The following is a 19,608-nucleotide window of genomic DNA, read 5'->3' as shown; positions in this document are numbered from 1 at the left end:
AAAGCTTACAACATTTGGGGAATTCCTGTTAAAATCTGTGAATAGGATCTCTTCAATGTAACGGAAGAGGTGCTCGTGAGAGAACTTCAAAGTCAAAAGGTCATGCAAGCTAAGAGAATTCTGGTTCATAGGGACTGCAATTTCATTCCAACATGAGAAGAAGAAGAAGAAGAAAATCTTTATTGTACAGTAAAGATACAGATACAATAATGTGCCCGCCACAGCCAGGAGGCCAGGGGCTTGACAATGATATAGGGTAATATAAAAATATGTACAGTATAAAAATTTGCAGTATAAAAGATTACATAACAATTAAAAACGTAGCATTAGCCATTCAATAGATACGAGTATGTATAGTTGTGAGGCAGACAGTACACCAAGGTATGTGCATAATATTTAAGCACATATTTAAGCATATTCACACGAGTCAGAATTTTTCACAGTGCCAAATTGATGTTCGGTATCGTCTTTTCTTGTGAGACAGTTCGTCGATTTGCCTGCGACGTGCCGTTATGCGCCTCATAGGAGATAGTAGATGGAGTTTTCAGTATGAGTCGACATCAGGGGCCAAACAAAAGGGGAACAAGTTCGGCCAACGAGCGCCTGTAATTGCGATCAGAAGCGAATTTCTGCAGGTCAACTCCGATCATTAGCAGGGCTTGTACTGTAGGAAGTACTTGTCCAGGTAGGAATCTGTCACTGATCTTCAGCCTGTTCCGTTGTAGCTGAAGAAGAGGGGTGGCTCGTAAGGAAGGAAGTGGAACATGCCACTGGCATATATCCCAGAAGTCAGGGGAGTTGATTTTTCCAACCAGCATTTTGACTGTGGTCGCAGTTCTCCTCATGCTGATTATTTGAGGCAGCCGCGGGATTTGGAGTTGGTCGGCCATGCTGGTGGTCCTCTGCTGAGGGGGGAGTCGATGTTTGTGGGTTGCCCACTTGGCATAATACTCGCTTTTAATACTCCAAACTTGACAAATAATGTTAAAACTGATTATTTAAATTGCCATATGCGCCCCTATATTCCAAATCCAATACGGTGTTATAAGTACCAGAAATTCGGGCACTCTCAGACGACATGAAGAGGAAACAGTATCATGTTCAAACAGATTGAAATGCAACATGTCCAGTTTGCCCTAATTGTAAGGGGCACCATCCTGCACGTTACAAAAATTGCTTTATGGAAGTTGTAAAAATTTGCAGAAATTTAAAGTTTAACCTGAAGTGATTTATCAGGAAGCGAGACAATACTTAGTGAAAGATACATCGCACGTGCATATGCAAATGTTACTCCGAAATATAGAGCTCTGTTTTCAGATCCTCAGCCATTTTTGAAGCAAAACAATTAAGATCAGACTTGTAATGCTCCTATTGCCATCCCCTCCACTAGTTGCATTAAGTCCCAAAGTGAGATCAGGATGGCAAAAGCTGAATCTTCTACTAAGAACTAAATTAATACTGCAGCAATGTATACTGTATAGATAGAAATAGTGTTAGGGTGAGGCGCCACGTGTGGTTTCCCACATCTGCGCTATATGTACGCTGTGAAGAAATACAGTGCTACTGTAAATGCCAGAAAAGTGTTGTGTGTTGTATATGACATAATGCGTTAGGTTCTGTTGTGAGTCCTGGCATTTGGCCGCAGGGCCCCTGGTGGAATCCCACGATTGCCACACAGACCGCTAGGAGATAGCCTAGCTGCCCTTTATTCTCTGGCTGCTCTCCGCCAAGGTCGCCTGAATTACCTGGACGAAGGCCAAGTTAAAAAAAGAAGTGAAGGCATGGGGAACAAGAGGAAGAGAGGTCCGAATGTGAGGGAAAAGCTAAGGTGGATAGATAGAGAAGGCAGTCCACCCGAGTAAGGCGAAATAGGGGCTGGGGAGTGGGATCAAAAGTTACAGGGGCAGACGCCCCTGTGTGAGTGCCAAAGGCCAAGCATTCTCAGGGAGTCGGCGTTCCAAGGAGTGCTAACCATGATGATGACAGCATAGTATCTTAATCTTTAGCATAGTACTTTAATCTTTAGTACAATTTTTTTGTCTTAATCTTTTATCAGTTGGTAAAATAGCATCAGACCCCAGTTTGTGTTTGCACCTGAGGGTCGTTGTTCTGAGCAGCTCTAAGTTCAGCAAGCTTTGCCCGTCTAGTGGTAAAGACAGCTTGCGCGTAACTCGTTAGGGTTTTGTATGTTGTTTTATCCTGAAGCAAGCATGTTTCCTGGTTGTGAAGGTTCCCTGGATTTCAGTAAAAAAAATTGAGCCTACAATCATCGTAAGCAGGGCACTCATACATGAGGTGCTCCCCTAACTCCTTCTCCACAGTGGCGGAACGGATTTCTTTCAATTACCATTGCTGTCAATTTCTGCTGAAATGGTCCATGTCCTGTGAGCAGGAATGTAACTTGCAGACCAGGCGAAAACCAGGGAGGTGGCTTTGGGAAATTCATGTCAACGGATGGGAGGAATCGTTTGGTGATTTCTCTTTTTGCCGTGGTTTCCCACGAATGCTGCCAAAGTCCTTGAAGGTGTTTGAAAATACGTTTTATTCCTTGTGTGAGGTCATTGGTAAGCTCCAGTTGAAGATTTAACAACTGCGTCGGAATTCCCTTCTTTAATCGATCGTAAAGGCCCATTTTAATCACCTGAAGATAGAGCAGCAAGCATCCAATAATAACCTGTAGCGCAGGGGTGCTCACAGTTCAGTATGCCCTGCAGATAGACAACAGCATGAATCTATATTGAAACAAGTTTTGCGCTTGTTCTTTTTTTTCCAGGGGGGGCCTTTGTACGCCAAACTGAGGCTCCATAACAAATAATTGAGAGAAACACCGCTTTATAGACGAGAGACAAAGCTTTGTGCTTAAAACCCCAGTCCGCTCTGCCGAATTTTCTTATCATGGCCGCATACTTTCCGATTTTCGTGGATAAGTACCTCAGATGACAATGAAAGGTAAGACCATTGTTCATGTCGATTCCTAGGTATTTGACTTCTGTGTAGAGAGACTGGGGGTGTTATTTATCTTAATTGTTGGAGGCCAGCATATTTGTAACTTTCCCTTGAGGAGAATCGATTTTGTTTTCTACCAGAAATTGAGAGGTTGTGGAGTGCTGCCCAGTTGGATACATCACAGGCGCTTTTGATGATCGCAGTAATATTCCGTACACAGTAATCCGACGAGAATGAAGCCGGTAGAGATACATCATCCGGTAGCCATCTCGACAGTTCCACAAGGAAGCCAATAAACTTTTTTGGTGTTATAACGCACAATGTCCCCCTCCTCCCCCTCGGAATCGATGCGGCGCGTTCCATAGAACGAACAAGGGAGAATATTATCACTTTGTGGACCGACCAGCCAGAAAGTTTTTTTGGTTAAGTCAGGCGTAGCCATTGTGATATCACTTTCGCTCTCCCAGAGTGGGCCGCTGTAGGTGGGTAGATGCCCTGGACGGTTTAAGATTTGCAAGCATAATGTGAGGTCCTCAAGTCTTGAGTCATATTCAAGGGTATTCCTATCTGGCGCCTCATTTTGCCAGAGTGGCAAGGGACAGTTTGAGTCCATGTCTATCAGTAGCTGCCCATCCGGGAGGAGCTGAAGTGCCATTTCATTCAGAGAAATTGCAGCAGTGATGTCTTCACCTGGATGGCTGTAGAGGAAGAGGAGGAACAGCGATCCAAGGGATGTCATGATTTGGGTGCAGGAACTGATGGAATTGATAGTGGGTTGATCTTGGTTGTTGTGATGTCAGGGTTTCTGATGATAATCGCAGTCTGCGCGGTTAGCACAGTGGTATTGTCACCGTCCTCCCCACACTGGGCGGAAAAGACCCGGGTTCGAATCCCGTCGTTGACGCGAGGAACTTTAGTGGGCATTCTTCTGTCCGTGGCTGAGTTAGTCGGTCTCAGGCGTAGATAGCAAGGTATTTTTCCCCAGAAACAGGTTTTTTTCGTCCAGCAAACAGGCGAATCGACCAGAGAACACACGCAATTTACAGACACAAAAAATATATGGGTAGATGTAATCATTTACGGGGGACCCTAATATCATATATATTTTTTTTTTTTTTATGACAATCACAGCCCATGGTTGGCCATTTGTACAATGGAAAATTTTATGCGATGAGGGCTAGCCATAAACACCCCGAAGCCAACATAGGGTTCCTGGAGCAAGATTAGATCTATTTGTTTTTCCTCAGCCTTTATCGTCAGCTGATCTGCAACCATTCTTGCTCTCTGCGCGTTTAGTTGTACAATTTTATCTATAGTTGGTAATTGTGAGAAGGATTTCTACGAGGAATTTCCGAAAATTAAGGTAACACATTTTTTTCTCTCGATGATGCTTAATACGAAGTTAAAATTACACACCAAGAAATAAGTGAAAATGCAATACGTCTCCAAAGAAAAGTCTCCAGTTTTATTGATGCACTTGTCCCAACGATGGATCAGTTTATCAATACCAGTACTGAAGAAGTTCGTGCCCACGCGCAGTAGCCAACATCGCACCGCCTGATGAACTTCCTCATCCGTGGAGAAATGCTTTCCTGGAAGGTATTTTTTCAGAGGGTCTGACAAATGGAAATCTGAAGGCGCTAAGTCTGGGCTGTAGGAGGGATGTGACAGAGTTTCCCAACGATTACGGCGCAACCACTCACGAGTGTTATGGGCAGTGTCTGGAGTTGTTGTTATGCAACAAAATCACGCCGCTTGTCAGGAATTCTGGTTGTGTGCGTCGAATGTTGGCTATCAGTTTTTCCAACGTTGCACAGTAACGCTGTGCATTGATCCCTTCGGAAAGAAGTCCACGAACAGAACGCCTTGGCGATCCCAGAACACTGTGGCCATGACTGAAGGCTTGTCCGCCTTCAGGCGTTGATGTCAACACATCTTCAATGTCAACACGGCCCGCTTTAAATTCATTGCACCAAAAACACGGGGCAGAGTGTGAGCAACCTTGGGCCCATTAGGGGACCAACGGCTAAATGACCAGAGGAACAACGGTACACGACACTACATATATAAAATCCATCAACTTTTAAACCTCTGGCATTGACAGTGTTCTGTTTCACACACACAATATATACTACGCTGAGATGGGAGAAACCCCTTGTGCCATTTGACACTAAACACACACTCTACTGCACCAAAAACACACCTGCTTCTTTGTCATCACCTTTTTGTCATGCACAACAACCAGTTCACGGTGAATGTCACTTGGTGAAGATCGTTTTGCTTGGCAAAAGCGAATAACTTCACGAACACCTGTTTTGAACCACACTCGAACGGTAGCCGCCATTTCACAACTGGAATCTGCTTTGAGGCGACAGTACCGCAACACTGCACTGGCGGTCTTTTTTAACGTTATTATGTTAAAGGGTCTATCTGTCCATCGCGTTTTATCTCATTCCCTTTCACCATTATGACGGGAAAAAAAAAAAAAAAAGTGTTAACTTACTTTTCGAAAAACCCTCGTATCTATAATTTATCCGCATTTGGTAGAGACTCATTTACTTTTAGATAGACAGAGCAGTTGTTATCTAGGATGGAATGTTGGTGCGGAGCCTTTGCAGCCTTGAAATTTGTGCAGCTTTGCGGCTGATCTCTGAAAGGGTAATCCTTATAGTCGTGCCCCTTTTGGGCACAGTGGCCACAGTTGTATTCACACTGATTGCAAGTATGTGAAATGTGGCCACAGCGGAAACACCTGTAACGCCTACAGACAGAAATATATTCTTTGAATCTATTGCTACCCCAACCAATGAATATTCTGTTTTGAGCTCCCAGAATTTGCCATGCTTTGGTTGATAGTTCGATACATAAAGAAGACCAAGGTGACTTTGGTCTTCTTTTTGTATTTGTGAATAATATTATCCACGGCCTCATCTTGCAGGTATATACTTACATATTTATTTACAATTAAGGTAACACATTTTTATATCTCTTTCAGCTCCTCTGGTGTTACACTCTGGTCCACATCAAAGAGCACAACTGAAGGCCCTTTATGGGGGGGGGGGTTGCCTTAAGCTCGAAATTTGTCATGTCGGTATTATTCAGGATGGTTTGTGCATCCGCCCCAGTGTCTGTTTCTGTTAACATTCCTGGATGCCTGGTCTTTCTAACACTCTTTACTTTTACAGTTTTCATCTGCTCCTTTAAGTTTTTTGTGAGTGCTTCCTTGAGCGCTTCACTGGTATCTGAATGTGCGTCTTCCACTGGTTTAACCATAATAACATGTGTTCAAACTTTCTTGCCGCTTTTCGGTTTTGTACTTTTCCTGGTTGTTGGGCATGTATTGAGCACCATCCCTCAACGCCTATGCAAAGAAGCTGGAGCGTTGTTGCATTTGTTTTCCACCCTCCGGTGTGAGAACTTCAATTTTTGCTTTTAAGCCATTCGTGGTCAACGTGTAATTTTTGGACCACTGTCTCCATTTTATTGAAGATCTCTATCACGTCAGTTCTAACGGCAGCAGTAATTCCACTTGACTGCTTAGCCATGTATTTTTCTAGGGTTCCTCTAATGGCAATAATCTGTTCCACTGGAGTCCCAGTGAATGGTGGAACCTGGGTAATAGGGGGTTCCTGACTCTTTTGTTCTTCATTGTCAGAGTCGCTGAATGATTCAATGGCAGCCTCTTCAGGGACTTCCTTGGTTGCTGGAAAGTCAGTAGCAGACTTTCTGCCCCTCTCTTCTTCTTGTCCTTTGTCTTTGTAGGTTTATTCGTGCCTTCCCCAGTTGTCAGCGGATTACCCAATCTAGTTGCGGATTAGGTAATCCGCCCGTTCCTTAACTATCAGTTCAACTTCAGCGTCGCTCATCTTGTTTTAGTGGGTATCTGGATTAACGAGAGGAATACGGATATTCGATTATCTACTCGTAGTAAGTTGAAACAGAGTTCGTTGTAATTGCCAAAAAACCACAAGTTCGTGGTCAAATAGGGGCCGAACAACTAAGTTGGCGATTTTTTGCAGGCTGACTTCATTGTTTTAGAAAAATATATTTACATACACTGAAAATATATGATCAAGTGGGGTAAATTTATAAGCGCTCTGGAAATAGATTACCTTATTGTGTATGTGGGCAATCCCACTGAGCTTGTCCTTCTTAAGTTCGAACAAGTACACAGTAAACACGGTGCAGTATTAACTACTTTCTCTTCCCTGAGAAACAAAAGGCAGTGGGTTGGAGCCTTGTTGCTCGAGGCAGGGATTAGCCTAATTGTGAGTACCTGCAGCAGGATGGCATTCGCTCTACGTGGTATGTTACACGTGCTTCCGATCACTGCTGCTAAAGCATATATGTAATTATGTCTATCTGAAATTATCCAAAAGTAAGTATACCTAAAATTCGGGGCGGACAGTTGGAGCTTTTATATAGATGACATCTTTAGCTTTCAGGATATCCTAAATAATATATACTTGGTTGCATAATTGCATTTGAAATTAAAGTCAATGGATATAGATAACACAGTACAAGAAGAACTTTTATTAGAAATATAGGTTGCAGATATGGACACTGGACGTCCTACCCTTCCTAAATAAAAGATCGCCATAAACCTACTGCCTCTAAAAAGACAACCAGATGATTCCTTCCACTAAACCTAAATAATGCAGTGCATTTTACAATGAAATTTTCGAGGACTACGTGTTAATACAGTTGAACTCTACGATTTAATCCGAGATTTTAATCCAGCAGGCATTTTAATTACAGGAAAACATTTAACTGCACAAGTGACACCATTAATAAAAAAAACATACTTTGTGCAGACTTGACAGGAATGCAGCTATTGCTGCGCATGGAGGTGTATCGGTTTTAATATTCGTTAGTTTAGTGTCCGTTTATTATCCTTTAGGTAAATCCCCTTGCAAACTAATTTAGAAGTTGTTGCTCTACGAATAGAAGTTGAAAATTTTTTTTATCACTTGTTTCTATTTATCTTCCAGTGAACCAGACATATGAACTCAGAGATTTTAATGAGCTCATTGCCCAGATACCACCCCCCATTTGCTTGATGGGTGAGTTTAATGGCACCATACATTGTTGGGAAGACTAAATATGGATAAAAGAGGGCAGCTAATTGAATCATTACTGGACACACATAATCTAACTCTGTGAATAGAGATATGCGTATAATTATGTGCATTTTCCCAGTGAAACCAATTCCCAGTGAATTCTACCATAGATCTATCTATCTGCTCCCCGACTCTCTACCCAAGTATACTTGGGTAGATACAATACTCCCCGACTCTCTACCCAAGTATACTTGGGTAGAGAGTCGGGGAGTATTGGATAATCCATATATTATCGATCATCTTCCAATTACCTGTAAAATCCAAACTATCTTCAATTATCTGGAAACTCGCAGTAGCTGGAATTTCTCAGAGGTAGACTTGGTAGAATATTCATCACTAAAGTCATTCTCAAAGTCAACTTCCAATAAGGTCATCATCACAACAGTTACAATTCCGCCAGACACGTCTTCCACTTCACGGCCAACCATAAATGCTAAAGATATAGATAGAGGAGACAAACCCTCTGTCCATGATCACATGGATACATATGAAAAAGAAGTCTTTGACGAACCAGCCTTAGAAATATATGCTAAGGAAGAGATGGATGCTCGTCCATATTTCCCCAAGAAAGAGAAAAAGCGTGAACGAAATAAACAGACCACCATTCGAACAAAAAGACAGATACAAATGCGAAACCAATATAATGCATACAATAATACAATTGAATTGTTGAGGTTTCCGCAGTAACAATGGCATTCGTGACTTGATTGACAAATATCCGATAAGTGTCGGTCATCAAGAAACAAAATATCAAGTAAACATAGCAGTGAACCGTTACGATATCTATAGACAAGACCGATTTCCTTCCGGTGGAGCACATGGCGGAATGGCTATTTTAATTGACTCCAGAATTCTTTAGACTTAAAATATCTTTTTATGCAGTTTCATTACGAGTCTCAGTCCAGTTTACATTCTCACTGGTCTCACTTTATCTTCCGGCGCCTCCGTAGCCAGGTGGGAAGGAGCAGCAGTGCATAGCACACGCTTCTTGATTAGACCGGGGTTCGAGCCCGTCACCACCAAATACGGAGAATGCGGAAAGGTCAGGGAATGATCACCGCATATCCCGGAGCAATATGGCCTTAGTTACTAATGCTCCTAAAAACCAAATAACAAACAAACAACAAACTTTATCTTCCTCCAAATTAAGACTGCATACATAGATCTTGAAGCGTTGGCGACACAGCTACCATCCCCAGTAGTTATCATGGGAGATATAAATGGACACCGTCCCCTGTGGGGGTCTCAACACCAAGACAAACGTGGAAAATTGATCGAGAAGTTATTGGAGAGCAGAATCTCTCACTCCTTAACAATGGAGTTGCGACATACATCCACCATTCGCAAAAAGACAAATACGAAATCTATATAATGCGTACAATAATACAGTAGAACAACCTCAGCCATTGACATTCCATACGTTCACCAGCCCTATACTCACTTATTGAGGGGTCGATCCTGAACAATCCACTTAACAGCGACCACCTGCCTGTGATTTGCAAATTATTAATGGATGATATTACACATTACGATGGCCAAAAAAGATTAAAGCTGACTGGACAAAATATACAACTTTTGCTACAATAGACGAACAAATAATCACCACTCAACCAAGGCTATAACTCATGTCACAGGAGCCTCTGTAGCCAGGTGGGAAGGAGCAGCAGTGCGTAGCACACGCTTCTTGATTAGACCGGGGTTCGAGCCCGTCACCACCAAATACGGAGGGTGCGGAAAGGTCAGAGAATGACCACCGAATATCCCGGAGCAATATGGCCTTAGTTGCTAATGCTCCTAATAACAAACAAACAAACAACTCATGTCACAAACTAAATGTTAATAGCAGCTGAAGCAACAATCCCTCGGTCTTCTGGAAAAATATTATAAACATGCCACAACGTGGTGGAATGATGAATGCAGTTTGGCCAAGAAAGAGAAGAACAAGGCTTGGAATCTCTTCCGAAAGTATCCCACCTCCGCCAATCTCATAAATTTTAAAAAAACCAGAGCTAGAGCCAGATATATCCGGCGTAGGAGTTGAAAGGATTCATGGATACGTTTCGCCTCCACAATTAACAGAAATACAGATACTCGTGTTATATTGAACAAAATCAGATAACTTAATGGGAAAGATATTTTCCATTAAGTTATCTGATTTTGTCCAACTCCACTAATAAACTGGAATGCATAAGAGATCACTAACTCCTAGGAAATCGCAGACATACTTGGAGCTACTTTCGCAAATATATCAGCAGTATCAGCATATATCCCATCCTTTCAGAAAACGAAATCTGTAGCTGAAAACTACAAACTGTATTTTAATACCAGCCAACAACTCCCATACACCAGCCTTTCAATAAAGAACTGCAAAAAAGCTCTGGCTAAGTCGAGGAGGAGTGCAGCAGAACCCAGTGGCGTTCACTATCAAATGATACAGCAACTTAATCGAAAATCACTAAATAAATTACTTATATTATACAATTTATATTGAAAGCTGTTATCCAAACTCTTGGAGTTACTCCCTTATAATTTCCGTCCCAAACCGGGCAAAGATCATACGATCCTCACAAATAATTGGCCAACATCTCTAAAAAGTTGTATCTGGAAAACCCTGGAAAAAATGGTGAACAACTGACTAACCTGGTTCTTGTAAACATAACTTATTAAACACAAATCAGTATGGCTTTCTTAAAAATAGATTCATCTCTGGACCCCATGATAAAAGCAGAGGCAAATATTCGCAATGCTTTTCTAAGGAATGAGCATCTAATTATGATCAGTCTCGACAAAGAAAAGGCCTTCGACACTACCTGGCGATACGGCATTCTGAATGACCTCCATAACATTGGTTTGCGAGGACATCTACCAATCTTAATACAATTTCTTTCTGAAGCTCAGAACCTTCCAAGTAAAATATCAAAACAATCTATCACAAACATATACTCAGGAAGAAGTAGTTCCTCAGGGTTCAGTGCTGAGTGCAACTTTGTTTGCAATCAAAATAAATTTTATTACAAAAGACCAACCGAACACAGGTGAAACATTCTTTTTCCCAGATGATGTTACCATTACATGCCATTCACAATGGACACAGAATCGCAATGTATACATAATACCAAAACAAAAAACAATGGTCATACATTTTTGTAGAAAGCGAAAAATGCATCCAGATCCAGAAATAAGGCTAGAAAACCAGCTGATACCGCTAGAAAATAGTATACGTTTCCTAGGCCTGATTCTCTATAAAAAAACTTGACTTTTTGGAACATATCAAATGCCTCCGAACAACCTATCTAAAAAAAACTAAATATTCTCAGAGTTCTTTCTGCAATGATGTGCGGAGCTTATCGGTTCACACTACTTCTCTATACCGTGCTTTAATCAGATAAAGACTAAACTATGGAGTCCCTGTGTATACCAAATTATGATATTACGGTTACCCGTAAATGATAACATCTACCTATATATTTATTTTGTCTGCAAATTGCGTGTATTCTCTGGTCGATCTGCCTGTTTTGCTGGACGAAAAAAAACCCAGTTTCTGGGGAAACAAACATTGCAATCTACTCCAGACCGACTAATTCAGCCACATAGTGAAAAAAGCCCTTTAAAGCTCCTCGCATCATCGATGGAATTCGAATCCGGGCCTTTTCCACCCGGTGTGGGGAGAATGGTGATGATACCACTGTGCTACCCGCGCAGACAGCCCTTGTGTATATCTCGTGTAGACCAAGTTTCATCAAATGACTTGATCCCATATATCACAGTGCCTTACGAATTTTCACTATAGTCTCAGTAGCTAATGCGCCAATAAAACCCAAGCCTTACGAATTTCCAAGGCGCCTCTGTAGCCAGGTGGGAAGGGGCAACAGTGCGTAGCACACGCTTCTTGATTAGACCGGGGTTCGAGCCCGTGACGACCAAATACGGAGGATGCGGAAAGGTCAGGGAATGACCACCGCATATCCCCGGAGCAATATGGCCTTAGTTGCTAATGCTCCTAAAAACCAAAACAACAACAACAACGACGAATTTCCTTAGGGGAATACAGAACAAAGCTTGTTCTGTATTCCCCTAAGTACAAAGCTTATATGCGGAGGCCCATGAGCCTTCACTATATCTCCGGAGGCAAAAGTTGCTATTAAACTATGCTATTAAAATCTGAAGTCTACCTCATCATCCAAGTTGACAGTATCTCTTCAATCCACAGTAGGAGAACCTCTACAGCAACAAACCCACAGTAAATAAACCAGCTGGAATACTACTAAAAGAACGAGTTTCAAAATGGGGCCTAAGCTTTGATAACGTATATGAGGATAATAGCATATCAATGATCACGGTACACTTTCACGCCTAACTGTGACACTTATTTTCAACAGTGGGGAAAAGAGCTCTGGCAAATGTAAACATAAAACAGATGCACGCAGCCCATTCATCACAATTCTCTGAATATCTTCAAATATATACAGGCGGCTCTAGTTCAGATACCCAAGTGGGTGCTACAGTGGTCCTCCCACACACTGTCATCTCAGAGCTACTCCCAAATGAATGCAGTAGCTATTCTGTTGAGCTATTCGCCATGCTAATAGCCTTAAAATACATTGAATCCTCTCCTCTTCTGAAACATCTCGTATACACAGAGTCATTAAGTGTAATACATGCTCTCTAACGAAAGCAGACACCATCACATTCGATCCTTCACCAGATACAAGCTAATCTTGTGAAGCTCAGAAGCAAAAGGAGGCAAGTAAAATTCTGTTGGACATGCAGGCATTGACAAACAGCTCTATCTACCTATTAAAGTGCTGATCGAGCAGCAAAGAATCTTACAATTACAAACATAACGCTTTACAAAGTTCCACATTGCGATTACAGACCTCATCAAACAGATTCTTAACACTCAGTGGTCACAAATCTGGCAAAATCAACCAAACAATAAAATTCTTCAAAAAAAAAAAAAACATGAACCTCAGCCGTGGAATAATCGGCACGAAGAATTTATTCTAACAAGAATGCGCATTGGACCTGCACATCTCACACACTTGTACTTTCGCACGAAAGCAAATTCTTCAGATATCTTCGCTGTTTTTGTCAGCTCACTGTGAAACATTTCCTTATAGAATGTCCACAATACCACATGGTGCGACAAACAGCTGTTTGTTTGTTTGTTATTTGGTTTTTAGGAGCATTAGCAACTAAGGTCATATTGCTCCGGGATATGCGGCGGTCATTCCCTGACCTTTCCGCATCCTTCGTATTTGATGGTGACGGGCTCGAACCTGGGTCTAATCAAGAAGCGTGTGCTACGCACTGCTGCTCCTTCCCACCTGGCTACGGAGGCGCCTGGGACAAACAGCCTTCCATCTACCTATGAATATTCAAGATTCCGTGATTTTATCACAAATCATAGATGATAATTTTAACATTTAAAATGTATTTACTTATTTAAAACTAATAAGATATTTCAGCCATATATAAATAGTAATTATGAAAGTCAACGGCATTGTGACGTAATGCTAATAGACAGGCGCAATATGGTCAAAGTTGCTTTTGCACCAAAAAATCCAACAACCAAACAAACATCAATCGCCAAAAAAAAAAAAAAAAAAAAATGGAGATATGGATTAATTTTATTTTACATAGAAGACCAATAATTTTGTTGCAATATCCTTTAATAGTAACCTTATGTCTTTTCTTTTCTCTTTTTAAATATGACTGAAAATAGATGACGATTTACTTCCTGCCGAGGATCCTGCACGCACCGATATGTATATGAGGCTGGGTTTGCTACTGGGAGATAGTGCATCTTCTTCGAGACCAGGATCTGCCAATCAAAGTAGTCAAGAGTCGTATGCAAGCATTTCATCTCTTGCTAGCAGCGAAGCCAACACCTCTAATCCAAGCCCATTGTCAACTCTGACAGGTACTATAGACTTCTTTCTTTCTCAGTATTCAGGATTTATTATTACAGTATTATTATTGTAAAAATACCACTCTTTCTCTTTAGTAGGTCATTTTCCCCCCTGACGAGTACTGGAACCGAGTAGTTGCTGGTGTCCGATTAGTATTATTATTGCTACCATTGTTCGAGAAACTGTCTTACTGTTGTTCAGATCGTGGCTTTTTAGAGTTCCATGCAAGTGTTCTCTGGGAGGCTTATTTTTGATAGGTTCTTATGGAGACACTGGCATCATGCCGGTGGTTGACACAGTGATAGGGATGATAATAATTCCTTGAACATGTCACAAATCTTTGTTCAATATGTCACGAACGATTGGCCTGGCATAAGGCAATCGTTCTTGTCTTTCCTAAGCCAGGAAAATATCCCAAAATCCCAACAAACTACTGTCCTATCGCTCTGACTAGCTGTCTGTGTAAATTCCTGGAGAGAATGGTTAACGCCCGCCTTATATGGTATTTGGTGGGAAATGGGCTCCTCTCCAAATTGCAGTGCGGTTCCGAAGGAATAGGTCTACTTTGGACCATTTAATTCGAGATGCCTTTTTAAAAGGAGAACACCTGATGTCTATGTTCTTCGATATGGAAAAAGCGTATGACACAATTTGGAGATCTGGAATTTTAAAAGACCATTATAGCATCGGCCATAGAGGACATCTTCCTGCTTTTATTAAATACTTTTTATCTCATCGTTCTTTCCAAGTCCGTGTCGGATGTACTCTCTCGGGGCCCTTTAGTCAAGATGAGGGAAATTTTTTTTTTTTTTTTAGTCAAGATGATGGAGTTCCTCACGGATCGGTTATAAGTGTTACGCTTTTTATCATCAAAAGGAATTTCGTCGTAGAACAATTTCCTCCAACTGTAAACTGTTTCCTCTACATTGACGATTTTATCGTATATTCTGTGACTCCTGCTACATGTGAGTAATTGAGAAGCAACTACAAAATGCCGTTGACCACCAGAACTCATGGGCAATGAATAATAGCTTCCGGTTCTCTCCGTAAAACACCGTTTGCGCGCATTTTTGCCACGAGCGCAGTCCTCATCCTGAACTTGAACTGAGGCTTGGATAGAATTCTATTCCAGTAGTACCCGAGACTAGATTTTTGGGGCTCGTATTTGATAGAAAGTTGACCTTTCTACAACACATCCGCCAACTATGTGTGAAGTGCAATAGAGGCTTGAGTATCATACTCGCAATTTCACCTAATTCTTAGGATGCTGACTGATGCACCTTGTGCCACTATCGTGCGCTGGTGAGATCTACGTTAGATTAGATTACCAGGTAAACACATCTGCTAGACTCAGCATACTCTGATGGCTGGATCCCATTCACCATTAGGCCATTCGTATTGCCACTGAAGCAATACGAATGGCCTAATGGTGAATGAGATCCAGCCATTCGTATTGACACTGGAGCATTTCGAACATCTCCCGTCCAGAGCCTCTATGTCGAAACCAATGAGCCACCATCATCGCTTCGTAGGAAACAATTGTCTTTACAGTATGCTTTTAAACTGAAATCCCAGCCAGACCATCGCACGAAGACATCTGTTTTTGATCCACGTTGGAAAAATATATACAACACTTGTCAGACTGCCAAACATACATTTGGTCTTCATATCCAAAGGCTACTCAGAGATTTGGACATCACATTACTCAACGTTGCCCCAATACAAGGGCAACCTTAGCCAGCCTGGCATGCTCGTGTCCCAAACTGCGACTTCTCTCTTAACAACTGGGGAAAGGACAGTACTCTATCTGCTGCCCACCTGCAGCTCTTTTCAGAACACATATCTGAACATTCTGACTTTTTGCCAGTCTACCCAGATGGCTAGAATTCTGAAGTGTCTCTGGGATCTGCAGATTCCACAGATATATGCAGTTCATATAAATAAATAAATAAATAAATATTCATTTATTGCAAATACAGCAAGCCCATCACAGCACATGGCTAGGGGCAGGTAAAAATGGAACGGGAATGACATAAAATAATCGAGTATATGTACATAGCAGATTTTATATAGATATTAACAATGCCTAGGAATTTTAGTTATGAATTTAAAATTGCAGAGCAGACCGGGCTAGCCGGGTGGGTAAAGCGCCTACCTGGCAACCCAAAGGTCGCGGGTTCGAATCCCGCCTCGGGCTTGGATCAAAGTACTGCAAAAATCCTTGGGAGGTGCACTATAGCCACAGAAGCCCATTCGCCAATAACTACCAAAAAAAAAAAAAAAAAAAAAAAAAACAGTTATGAATTTAAAAAAAATTGCAGAACAGGACATTTGGCTTTCAGTTGCAATTACTGGGTTGGATTATTTTTCTTCATTTTATAGGAGATCTGACTCCTGTAGGCTTCAGAGTTGATTAACCTGTTGCAATCAATGTTGTAATGATTTATGAGGTGAAGAGATGCATTGGGAACATTCTGTCCATTTGTTTGAGCCTGGAGAGGTTGGATTTGAATTGCTGGTTTCTTGAATTTTCCCTGTTGGGGATAGCTATTATATTAAGGCGCACTATAGCCTCAGCAGCTTATGCGCCATTAAACCTCCATAACACACATACACAGCTATTATATTGGCTAAGTTTGGTGAATCGTATGCAGAGGTGATTAACTTTGCAAGAAGCATGACTCCAGACTCGTTGATCATCTGCTGCAGAGGCTTTGTTTTTAGGTTTTTATAAAGCTGTTGCCTGGATATTGTATGGGGAAAACGAAGCTTACTATTGAGCTATCTAAGAATCCAATATTCTAGGGCAAGGAATTTCTTGACGGTTACTTGAGGAGCACCAGACCAGATTTCGGAAGCATAGGACAGAATGGGAAAGATGCATCTTTGAACATGCTTAATGACTGTTTTTCTGTCTTGAATCGCTGCTGTTTCTAGTTTGATTAACCATTTTGCTTTTTGAATTTTTTGAGCAACATATAAATAGTGGGCATTAAAGGAGAGAATTTTATCAAAAAGAACTCCAATGTCTTTGTGAGCGTAAACATTTGGGATTGGGACATCTGCAATTTTTATTTCTATGTGGTTGGGTTGTTTCTGAAGGGAATAAGTAATTTGAGCAGATTTGCTTGCATTTATATTCAAATTGAGATCTTTCAGGTACTCGATGATTTCACAAATCTGTGAATTCGCATCATTGATAACTTTGCGAATATCATCACTGGCTTTGGAGATTATAAATAATTTTAAATCATCGGCATATGCCAGTAGATTTGGATTTTCTTGTAGAAGTGGTTGAAGAGATGCTGAAAATATAGTACTGGAGAGAGCGGCTCCTTGGGGAATGCCTGTTGAGGTTGTGACGAGAATATTGTCAGTACTAGTGGGGAAGAGGAGAAGTCTGCGATTTACGCTGTATTGAAGATAGGAAATAATCATTGTGTCAACGAGAAAATGATTTTTTAGTATTTGAAAAGCTTTTTTAAGATCTATGTTGTCGAAAGCACCTTTGATGTCAAAATAAAACACATCGCATTGTGCCTTATTTTGAAACGCAGTTTGGATGCGTACAATGGTGTCAGCTAGGCTTGTTGTTGTGGAGCGCCCTCTAGGACCAAAATGCATATTGACAGGCGCATTAGCGAAGATTGCATGTTGAAGATATGGGAGCATGATTTTTTCAATAATTTTAGTAATTATTGAAGAAACAGCAATTGGTCGATGGCCGGGATGGTTATTTCTGCCAGCTTTTTTAGCAATCAGCATAATCCTGAAAGTTTTCAACTGTCTTGGAAGGAATGGCTGGCAGATGCACCTGGAAATATACAAACCATGCACCACAAAAAATGTATTATCTATACCGACTCAGTTCACTATAGGCTTTATCATCAATGAGGTTCAATCCTCATCCTGTCTTGTCCTGGATACAGTAGAAGCTGCACTTCTTTTGCAATCCAAGTTTTATATTCGTTTCTGCATGATCCCCGGCCACACTGTGTTCTTAGGCAATGATTGGCAGAAACTGCAGCCAAATCAATGACCCTTTTTAACTCTTGTCTTTTAGTCCCCTATACAGACAACAGACAATTAGTACGTAAGAAACTGTTATCCTTATGGCAATGGCAGGCTGCAAACAAGTTATAATAATAATAATAATAAGATTCTTTATTAACATATGCCCAGACACGATAGGAGGGAGTATATGATGAGAGCCTTGTCGATCAATTTGGCCCTGGAAAGATTGTGCAAGGCTCAAGGGGTAGAATTTTTTTTCAGCCTGGACTGTACTTGTTAACAGGAGAGATTGCTTCTACAGGGATGGGATACACTTAAATAGAAAGGGTGCAAGAATATTTGCTGATGCTATCGAGGCAGTGTTAGGTGGGTCGGAAAACTGCTAGCTTGGGGGGAGACAAAGACCAATAGATTAACAGTAGCCACTGGCAGAGGTGAAAGAGATTCTTGCACTGCTTCTATTAGAATGAGCAGAAGCCTGAAAAACAAGATGCATGATATTTCAGAGACTGCTGGGAGCCATTGCGGTACAAGTAAACACATGGGTTGTGTTAGGGTAGCTAAGAATAGAAACAGGTGCAGGTATACTTGCGTGTACACCAATGCTAGGAGTTTAGTAAATAAATTTGATGAATTTGAGGTATTGCTCAAAACATCAAAGGCAGATATTGTTGGGATATCAGAGACGTGGTGTCACACAGATATAAGGGATACAGAACTGCAATTTGGGGAGTACAACGTCTACAGAAAGGATAGACAGGATGGAAGGGGGGGAGGGGTTGTGCTGTTAGTTAAGAAACACATAAAAACCAAGGAAGTGAAGCCAGTCGACATCGCTGGACAGTGCAGTTTTGAGTCAGTTTGGTGTGACATAAGCATTGGGAGATCAAAATTGAGAGTAGGAGTGTGCTATAGGCCTAATGACTCTGATGAGTATAATAAGAAACTGTACAGGGAAATAGAGTGGACCAGTAAATCAGAGAGTCTTATAATGGGAGATTTTAATTTCCCAGATATTGACTGGAATTTGGGGGCTGGTCACTCACACACTAGCAGGGCTTTTGTGGATTTATTGGATGATTGTTTTCTACATCAGCATGTTCGGGAGGCAACTAGAGGGAGTAATACTCTTGATTTGATTATCAGCAGTGATTCTTCATGCATTAAGAATCTGCAGATAAATGAACCACTAGGTGGCAGTGATCACAGTGTGCTGAAGTGGGATTTACTCAAAGAGATAACTACCATTAGGGGTAAAGGGAAGGGTTATTGCTTCCGTAAAGGCGACTACGATGGACTGAGACAGTATTTAATTTCTATACAGTGGGACCAACTGATGATGTTACCAACAGCAAATTCAAAATGGGAAGCATTCAAAGAACTTATCTTGGAAGCTACTAGGCTTTACATACCAACTAAGAAATATCGTTCAAGGTTTAGGCCAAAATGGATGTCAGATGAACTAATGAGGCATATGGCAGAGAAGAAAAATGCATGGGATACTTACAAATTAACACATGACACAGAAGCCTATGATAGATACAAGTTGATATGCAACCAAGTTACAAAGGAGGTTAGGCAGGCGAAGGCAGATTACGAGAAATCCTTGGCAAGGG

The 19,608-nt window shown here is 41.3% G+C and overlaps 1 protein-coding gene across 4 annotated transcripts in view; it reads left to right on the top strand.

Annotated features, from left to right (window-relative positions):
• rols (zinc-RING finger and ankyrin repeat domain-containing protein rolling pebbles) overlaps positions 1-19,608 on the top strand; it is a 428,429-nt gene that overhangs the window by 170,715 nt on the left and 238,106 nt on the right. For all 4 annotated transcript variants that reach the window (XM_090369443.1, XM_090369444.1, XM_090369445.1 and 1 more), the window contains one exon: positions 13,792-13,989. In XM_090369443.1, the coding sequence (XP_090225569.1) occupies positions 13,792-13,989 (198 nt within the window). The remainder of the gene's footprint in view (positions 1-13,791; positions 13,990-19,608) is intronic.

This window comes from Mastigoproctus giganteus, chromosome 3 (assembly GCF_048544385.1).
Source record: "Mastigoproctus giganteus isolate SK-2022 chromosome 3, ASM4854438v1, whole genome shotgun sequence".
Lineage (NCBI taxonomy): Eukaryota > Metazoa > Arthropoda > Arachnida > Uropygi > Thelyphonidae > Mastigoproctus > Mastigoproctus giganteus.
This window is presented reverse-complemented; position numbering and strand designations above follow the sequence as displayed.